Source organism: Syngnathoides biaculeatus, chromosome 12 (genome assembly GCF_019802595.1).
Source record: "Syngnathoides biaculeatus isolate LvHL_M chromosome 12, ASM1980259v1, whole genome shotgun sequence".
Classification (NCBI taxonomy): Eukaryota; Metazoa; Chordata; class Actinopteri; order Syngnathiformes; family Syngnathidae; genus Syngnathoides; species Syngnathoides biaculeatus.
This window is the reverse complement of record NC_084651.1, coordinates 3,072,485-3,081,873: the sequence shown is the minus strand read 5'-3', so window position 1 is coordinate 3,081,873 and position 9,389 is coordinate 3,072,485. Positions and strand designations below refer to the sequence as shown.

The following is a 9,389-nucleotide window of genomic DNA, read 5'->3' as shown; positions in this document are numbered from 1 at the left end:
CCCGGGCCGTTGTTTGCCACCTCACCGTGTTTGCCCATAGCCAGAGAAGCTCCTGTCATCACAATAGACGATCATGGGTGGGAGGGGGGGGGGGCGCTCCGGCTGCTCGCCCCTCCCCAGTCCCTCCCCCTTCGCCTCCCCTCTCGGAGCTCGCGGCTCTTGTGTGGCGTTCGTCTCTCCCCGTCCATCCTTCCCTCCCTCGCAGGCAGCCCGCACGGTTCTCCCCCCCGCCCCCTCCTCCTTCTCCCCTCCAACATGGCCACGGTGCTCACCTCAACGCGCTTCACGGATGAATACCAGCTCTACGAGGAACTCGGGAAGTAAGCGAGACCCCTTCCGTTCCCCTCTTCCCTCCCTTCGTTTTGTGTCTCTCTTCCCTCCGCGTGCGCTCCATCTTGTTCGTCGCCTTGCTGAGCGTTGGCTGCTCTTTAATCCCCAACGGTGGCGTTTCAAGGTGCATTGCGCCATGTTCGCCTTGTCAAAGTTGGGTTGTGAAGCCCCGGACCACCCCTCTCCCAGGATTCTCCCCCCCACCACCACCACCACCACCGCACGCACACCTCCCTCCCTCCCCATCGGGGGGTGCACAGCCCGGTGGCATCCCCGCTCCCGCGCGCACGCACCACGCGTCTTTCGGTGCACCGATACCTTCTTAGATTCGGCATGCAGGGACTGCACGTTCTTCAACGTAGCGCGACCCCTCTTGTGCACGCAACTTGTGTGACGACCACACAAACACGACGAGGGTGCAAAGCTGCCGTCTTAATCCCCCCCCCCACCCGGCCCCCACCTCCATTAGCAGCATCGGCCGCAAGCAGGCCACCGTAATCGACGACTTGTTGTGCAGAACAAGTGTGGCGTCTTCCCTTGTTGAAGGCAGGGAGTTAAACTCACGCCTTTTTTTTTTTTTAGTTCCTCATATGAAATACTGTAAAGTCAAATTTTATCTGTGCTAGGGTCAAACTATTCCCATCTCATGATAAAATGCGCATGCAGCATTTGGCGTTCTTAACTGTCGTGCAAGTGAAAAAAGATTAACGCTAAATAACCACCGAAAGCCAGAGAATCAAAACTCATAGGAAATCATGTGACATGGGTTAATCTGTTCCAGGGTCAAACTCCCTGTCGTCATAAATAGCCCGGATGACATTTTAGCGTCCCGTCGTATAAGCGTCAAGCTTTGCGTTATCACGGACGCTCTTCTGCGGTGGCATTTTGGGGGGAAAAAAAAAAGCTAAAGCCACCTGTTGGGCGGATTTGTCGACGATTGTCCGCGTCGGCGCGTTTAGTGACGCTTCCGTTCTTCCAGGGGCGCCTTCTCCGTGGTCCGGCGCTGCGTGAAAAAGTCCACAGGGCAGGAGTACGCCGCCAAAATCATCAACACCAAAAAGCTGTCGGCCAGAGGTGAGTCGCAGAATGTTTTTGTTTTTTTCCGGTGGAATTCCTGAAAAGCAGCCGCTTCCTTGCCACGTCCATCCCATTTTTCTCAACACCTAAAAAAAAAAAACGCAAGACCGGGTTCCCAATTCACAGTGGAGAAATTTTATAAATTTAAATTTACGGCGCCTCTCGAGCCCCGCCGTGTAAATCCTGCCCTCGGGTCCTTCTGCTTGCTCGTTGCATGTCTTGCGTCCGCATTTGCATTAGCGGCGGCTTGACATCGGATCCAAAATATTCGCAGCGCACGTTGTTTGGGTTGCTCGTTGTTGTGTTGAAACGGACGTTTATAAAACCACAAAAAAAACAAAAAACTTGTGACCGATGTAGTCGGCATATGCCGGGCCAGTCGTTGGCAATTTTACCCTTAAAAAAAAAAATCACAAATTTGTATGTCCATCCATCCATTTTCTTAGCCGCTTATCCTCACAAGGGTCACAAGGAGCGCTGGAGCCCATCCCAGCTGTCAACGGGCAGGAGGCGGGGTACACCCTGAACTGGTTGCCAGCCAATCGCAGGGCACGTGGAGACAGACAACAATCACACTCACCTAGGGGCAATTTCGAGTGTCCAATTAATGTTGCGTGTTTTTGGGACGTGGGAGGAAACCGGAGTGCCCACCCGGAGAAAAGCCACGCAGGCGCGGGGAGAACAAGCAAGCAAGCTCCACACAGGCGGGGCCGGGATCGAACTCGGGTCCTCACAACTGTGAGGCCGACGCTTTCTTTACCAGCTGAGCCGCACCGTGCCGGACAAATTTATTTGTAGCGCACGTATTTCATCTTCCTTTCACACGGTTTCTGTACTTCCTCTTTGGGAACGAGCGCCGCCGGTGTCATTAAGAAAAATGAAATGATCACGTTACCATCTCCGAGCTGAGCAAAGAAAAAAAGAAAAGAGCAAGCGTGAGAAAAGAGAGAATAAAAGAGCGAGGGAAAAGAATGAGTGGAAAAAGAGGGCCAGAGAGGAAGGAATATATATCTCACGTCACTAAAACAGGGGGTGTGTAGACTTTTTAACAATGATTTTTTCGTTGTATTATTGTTCAGATTTTTTTTATTTTATTTTTTTTTTTCATTTTTAAGATGACGATTTTATTTATTATGTTGTAATTGGCGGCACGGTGGATCAGCTTGTAAAGCGCTGGCCTCACAGTTCCGAGGTCCCGGATTCAATCCCGTGTGGCGTTTTTCATGTTCTCCCCACGGCTGCGTGGGTTTTCTCCGGGTGGGCACTCCGCTTTTCCTCCCACATCCCAAAAACTCGCAACATGAATTGGACACTCTAAATTGCCCCTAGGTGTGATTGTGAGTGCGGGTGTTTCTGTACGTGGCCTCTGATTGGCCGACAACCAGTTCTGGGTGTACCCCGCCTCCTGCCCGTTGACAGCTGGGATCGGCTCCGGCACTCCCTGCGACCCTTGTGAGGATAGGCGGCGGCTAAGAAAATGGATGGATGGATGTACATAGAGAAATGTATCAAAGGTGATCAACTGACAATTGTGAAGCTAATGCAAGGAAACGTTGATCAGCAAGACTGTCTCCATTTTATATGATCTCACTGTCTCTCACACAGACAGACAGACGGACGGTCTCACCCCGTTGTGGGTTGACAGTTTTTATGACTTTCATCCAAGTGGCGCAATAAATCATCTGAATAAAAACGCCTCTGTCAGCGCCGACTAATGTACTTAGCCGCAAAAGTCCGCTGACTGCCGCCGCGAGTCTGGTAGATGCACATGATGATGCCTTATTTAAAATGTAAAATAAAAACAAAACGCGCTCCGTCCTGATTCCTTTAATATTGTCCAACATTTTCATCCGTTTATCGGTTTTGCACGGAACGCAAAGAGCGAGCGGTGAGAAAGCGAGACGGGAGAAAATACAGAATATGGAGAGAAAAGACGACGCGAGAAAAGAAGAGGTGAGCGAATGAGACAAAAGAAAGTAGAGGCAAGAAAAGCAAGTGACAAAGAGACGGCGGGAGAATAAAAGAGAGAGAAGCGAGCGAGCAAAAAGAGTGGAAAAGGAAGTGCGAGGGAAAGCCAAAGTCCGACGAAAGTGTTCGAAAACGAGGGAAAACATCTGAGAGAAAAGAGAGCAAGTAAACTGAGAGAAGTCTTTTTTTTTTTTTTTTTTTTTTTTTGCAGTTCCGGGGCCACGTTCGCTCATTCCATATGTGACTCATCAAATATTTACGCTCGCGCTCGTTCAAACATCCGCGACGCGTCCCGCCGAAACGGCGAAAACGTTCGCCCGACCCACACCGGGAAACGCAACCCGTCAAGAAAAACGAAAGCGGGACGAGGAAGCCTTCCCCGCTTCCTCTTACGCGGGCGGCGCTATCGCTTCGATCTGGCCGCCCGCCCTCGCGATTTGTGTTCAAGTCATCTTCGACGCTTCCCACCGCCGTCTCATTTTTGTGTCAAGCGTCACCATTTTGTTCTACACGCGCGCACACAAAATATTATTTTGCTGGACTGGAAACGTGAAAGTAAAAAGTCAAACGCTTGCTAAAATTGAAAAAGCCCGCATGAAAGCGCTTGATCTTGTGTTTGATGATCGTGATGTGGTGTAAAACAATATTACAATAAAGGGACCGATAACAGCTATCAGTTTCTGGCCGTTATCAAACTTTTTCGGGTACTCGTAGTTAGACCTCCTCCCCAGTAGTCGGCGCTACGCATCGGTGTGTCATCTTGTGTATCTATCAGGATGAAAAGATTGTGCGAATTGTAATTCCATGGATCAAAATTACTTGGGCGGAGTTGAGAATTAATACTCAGTGAATATTCGCACTGGTATCGGCGGTATCGAGCATTCCTACGGTCAAGTAAACGAGTACATTTCAAGAAGAAGTCAATTCCGTGGTCTCCAATTTGAGTGCTAATTCTGAAGACAAAGCTAACTACGAAACAAGTGTGGTTTGAACCGTGTCACCGGTTGTGCCGACCAAATTTCTGCCGTGCCACAAGTACGACCGCTCGGTATTGAAATTGTTCCCGACTCCGAATGCTAATTCTAAACAAAGCTAACATTGAAACATGCGCCACTTACACTGTTTAGTAGCGCAGGGGCGCAAACAAGTTGTTCTTCGTATCCACCGAGTTACGGAATCTTGTCTGAAATTGAGCTTTCGTGGTTTCGCACTGTACGTTCGGATTGTCGCTGTTCCACTTAAGTCCTAAAATAATATGTCAATAGTTTGTCACTCAAAACTATTCAAGGAAAGACAAAATATTTCCAAGAGTATATAGCGCTCGTGCACGTGACGTCACCATTTTCACAGCGCTGAATTGCCTGTCAAGCAGAGCGGCTCGACATTGAACCCGAGGAGAATATTTACAATACCCGAGATTTGTTGTAATATTGGTTGTCACCACAAACGAGACAGATATCCAAAGAGATCATTCTATGGAATACTAGATGAAAAGGCCAGAAAATATCGATGGATTTTGGAAATTAAACATGATGGATGGTGCCCAACCAAAAATACGCACACGCCTGTGTAGCGATCGCTTCATTTCAGGTACACATTATTCTTAATCTCAAATTACCAAGAAGTATTTATAATTCCAAATTGGCTCATTTGAGAACAATGCGCGTTCAAAAATAAAAACTGTCTGTCGCAGAGGTTTACGGAGGTTAAGTGTAGCCGCAACACGCGTCCGTGTACGCTCCGTTTGAGACGCCTCCGTTAATGAATGAATGCGAGTTTGTGTAAAACCACGTGTCATTTATTTAAATATTAAGTATTGAATACTAGGGGAAAGGATTGATGGATTCCGGCAAAGTTTAACGTGTGGCCGAACACGCTTCCGCGTTCACGAGCCGTCAAAACTGTCACTATGTGGGATTTATTCCTGATGAGAACAGATCCAGCAACAAAGTATTTGCATGGGTCCGGACTTTTGTATACGCTTTCTAACTTTTCCGTGTAAATCTCGACGACTTACTCACCAGATCCACGTGGAGATCCAGTTGTCCAAGACAAGCGGAAGCGAATTCAATTTCTTTTTGGCGAAAACATCGATTTTGGCATTAAGTATGGGTCCTCTGTGGCGAGTTTATCAAATTTTTTCCCCGTACCGTCGTTGATTTTCACCTTCTAAATGTCTGACTGTATCGGACAAGACTCTGGGCGTCGTGCTACAAGACGCGTTTCCGTGTCGTCTCCAAGCGATGCTTAGCTAGACCGGCAATATGGCGACGTAAACGAATGTCACGTGATTTTTACGACGTAGCTGCACGAGCTCTATTCCGGGGGTTGGCACGCGCGGATGTGGTCTTATTTTTGTGACCGCGTGACATCGCAGTTGTTTTGACAGCAACAATCAAGTTGGTCTATTCCTGTCCTCCTTGAACCGGGATTTAACCTCACCGATGGACAGACAAACCCAAATATAAACCGCTATGAATTGTTTTCGCTTTCATTGATGGTTCGGCCTTGGTAGAGGTCTTTGCCACACGCTCCACGTGCTGTGTTGGTAAAATAACAAATTGTGATGCTGGCTAAAGACTTTTTGCGCAGTCCAATATGAACGTAGAAGTTCTAAGCGGCTGCGTTTGGCTTGACACGCCTGATGATGTTTTCTCAACGTGCGGATGTTTGATCAGGCTGGTTCAAACACGCCTTCTTATTTGCACTCGTGTACATCATCATGTCTTTGTCGCGCACATCGGGAACGGCTTCTTCACGCCACTTCATTCATCACTGAAATCATTTCATTTATCCGCGGACGCTGAACGCAAATGCTAAAAACAAAGCTAACAACAAAATGAGCTTCAACTGTTAGCGATCACTCAAACTTCCCGCTACGTCCAGTCCGGAGCAACTTTTTCAAGAACGTCGAGAACAAATTTGAAAATAGACGTCGATCCCCGCCGTCCGCGGAGTCTGAATGCTAACGCTAAAAGTAATGCTAACAAGGAACCTCGTAAATGATTCTGACTGCTGCTAACGGCGCTAAAGTGAAAGATATTTGAGACGGTAGCCTCGCCGGCGGAGGTAAATATTGACACGCTGACAAAACGGTTCTCTTTGTACATGATTAGCTGTCAGCCGTCTGCCCGCAAGTAATACATAAAACGCAACTTGAGCTTTTCATACTGTAGTCTTCTTCTTTTTTTTTTTTTTTTAATTGTTATTTCATCAGTTCCGCTTTTATGGGCTCTTTGAGACGCGTACTTTTTCTACTTTTCATAGTGACCCTCTCGGAAGCCTCGGGGCCCTGAAAAACAACCCGCCGTATTATCCGTGACTTATCGCGCTCGTTTAATCGCCTCATTTCGTGGCAATTTCTCTTCTTTTTTTGTCCCAGAAGCGGTTTGGCGCTTTGAGCGAATGATGTCACCTTCCTTTCATTGTCAACGCGTTTGTGTTTCAACAATTGCTGGATGTTGTGGTGGTGTTGTATTATACCCGCGACTTCCGCGTAAAAGTATGGAATGAAATAAAACAGTAAAAGATAAATCACAATCATAATAATAAATAAATAATACATTTTGTGGGGGGAACTAAACGTAAGATAGATTTATCAGTACTTTTAAATTAAATAAAAAAATATTTGCTATATTTTCAAATGATTGCGAGATTATTCTTGCTGTTGTTATGAATTGCATTTTCAGTTTTTCCAATTTTCATTCTCGTGTTTTACTTCAAAACAATTTTTATCAATTTATTTTATCAATTTATTTAATCAATTCAATTCAATGGCTTTTTAAAAACATCATTTTTAAGTTCAAAAACATTTGAAAATGTCAAATATTATTTATAAATGCATTTATTTAATTTATATTATATTTTCATTAAAAACAATACTATATGTCAAATATTATTTAGAAATGTATTTAATTAATTTATATTATATTTTCATTAAAAACAATACTATATGTTAAATATTATTTATAAATGTATTTATTTCATTTATACTATATTTTTATTAAAAACAATACTATATGTCATATTATTTATAAATGTATTTATTTAATTTATGTTATATTTTCATTAAAAACAATACTATGTTAAATATTATTTATAAATGTATTTATTTCATTTATACTATATTTTTATTAAAAACAATACTATCTGTTAAATATTATTGATATTATATTTTCATTCAAAACACTCTTCAAGCTTTTATTTTCAAATGCTAAATGTTAGTTGCTTAAAAAATAGAAATATTATAATACTTGATACCTATGTGAAATTGTAAAAAGAAGTAAATTGAAGAAACAATTAAAAAAAATATTTTGGAATATAATTTTCTGTTAAAAATATTGTTCTAAAATTCAAATAAATATTGAATGTTATTTTCAGTCAAAAATCCAATGTAGCACTATATTTTCATCTTTGAAAAAATCAATAGCGAAAGAGTTCTGTTTTTGTTTGTCGAAATGTATCGTTAAGTGCTGTCGAAGGCCGCCAAAGTTAATTGATGTGCGCGGCGGTAGTCGAGGCAGCGCGGCTCGTTTTTCAGTGCCGGCGAACGTCGGCATCCGTCCCGCCCGCAACGAAGTTGGATTCACGAGCACCATCGTGTCGTCCCGTTAATCGTTCTCGTTGCCCTAAGTGGCGGCTGCGTGCTTGCGCGTGCGCCGTCAAACTGCAAAAAGGATGCGCGTCGTGCGGGTGTGGTTGCAGCTCGCCTCCCGAATGCAAAGTGGAGGCGAAACCTTCTCGCTCTTGCCATCGAAGGCCACTCACCCTTTTATTTTTATTTTTATCAAATTACCCACAAATCACTTTTGCGCGGCCTTCCACGATTTTCACGCCGTGCCCCTCCTTCCGCCTCCCCCGCCCAAAAAATATTGAGTTTTGCCTTACCTGTAAATAATTTTGTCACGATATCAACATTCTGACTGCGATACTAAAAATAAATATAATAGGACTTATGAATAATACTCACACAACAACCTCAAAATATATATTAGAGATATATTTAAAAAATACAGGAACAAGAATGAAAAGAAAAAAACATTGTAAATATGCATTTTTTGTTGGTAATATTTTTACATTTCTATTTAATAAAAAATATATAGTTGATATGGGCGGCACGGTGGATCATCGTTGGCCTCACACTTCTGAAGTCCCGGGTTCCATCTCGGCCCCGCCTGTGTAGCGTTTGCATGTTTCTCCGGGTGGTCACTCCGTTTTTTGGGTGTACCCTGCCTCCTGCCCGTTGACAGCTGGGAGAGCCTCCGGCACTCCCCGCGACCCTCGTGAGGATAAGCAGCAAAGAAAATGGATGGACGGATGGATAAATTGCCCCCGCCGGTGTGATTGTGAGTGCGGCTGTTTGTCTCCGTGTGCCCTGCCATTGGCTGGCGACCAGTTCAGGGTGTCCCCCGCCTCCTGCCCGCTGACAGTTGGGATAAGCTCCAGCATTCCCCGCGACCCTCGTGAGGATAAGCGGCAAAGAAAATGGATGGATGGACAGATGGATAAAATGCCCCCGTCGCTGTGATTGTGAGTGCGGCTGTTTGTCTCCATGTGCCCTGGGATTGGCTGGCGACCAGTTCACAGCTGGGATAGCCTCCAGCACTCCCCGCGACCCTCGTGAGGATAAGCGGCAAAGAGAATGGATGGATGTAAAAAAAATATGCATAGTTGATATGTGAAACTTAGCAGGCCTGGTAAATTAACCTGTTGGTACTTCAAACATCCGATTTAACAGCAAATATTTCACGTTCATTTCATCAAATCCGAGTCAAGCGAACCGTATCGCAGTCCTGAAAAGCCGACCCGTGCGTGACTCGCCAATTGTGGTCTTTTGAGTCGGAGGCCCGCAATAATGTCTCTGAAGCGTCCCCTCGGAGGCCCTGCGTCTTTTTGCCCGCGTTTCCCGAGCCGCCGAGGCCTCCTGTCAATCAGCGACGTAATCGGGCCTTCCCTTTTGCGCAGGGCCGGCCACGGTTCTAAGAATACGAGCGGTCGAAATGGGCCAATTATAG

General features: G+C 45.3%; 1 protein-coding gene across 3 annotated transcripts in view; it reads left to right on the top strand.

The window, feature by feature from the left end:
- The first annotated feature begins 200 nt into the window (after positions 1 to 200).
- The window catches only part of LOC133509611 (calcium/calmodulin-dependent protein kinase type II subunit gamma-like), a 36,780-nt gene continuing 27,591 nt past the window's right edge, over positions 201 to 9,389 (top strand). For all 3 annotated transcript variants that reach the window (XM_061836814.1, XM_061836813.1, XM_061836815.1), the window contains exons 1-2: positions 201 to 320; positions 1,310 to 1,404. In XM_061836814.1, the coding sequence (XP_061692798.1) occupies positions 256 to 320; positions 1,310 to 1,404 (160 nt within the window). In that variant the 5' untranslated portion in view covers positions 201 to 255. The remainder of the gene's footprint in view (positions 321 to 1,309; positions 1,405 to 9,389) is intronic.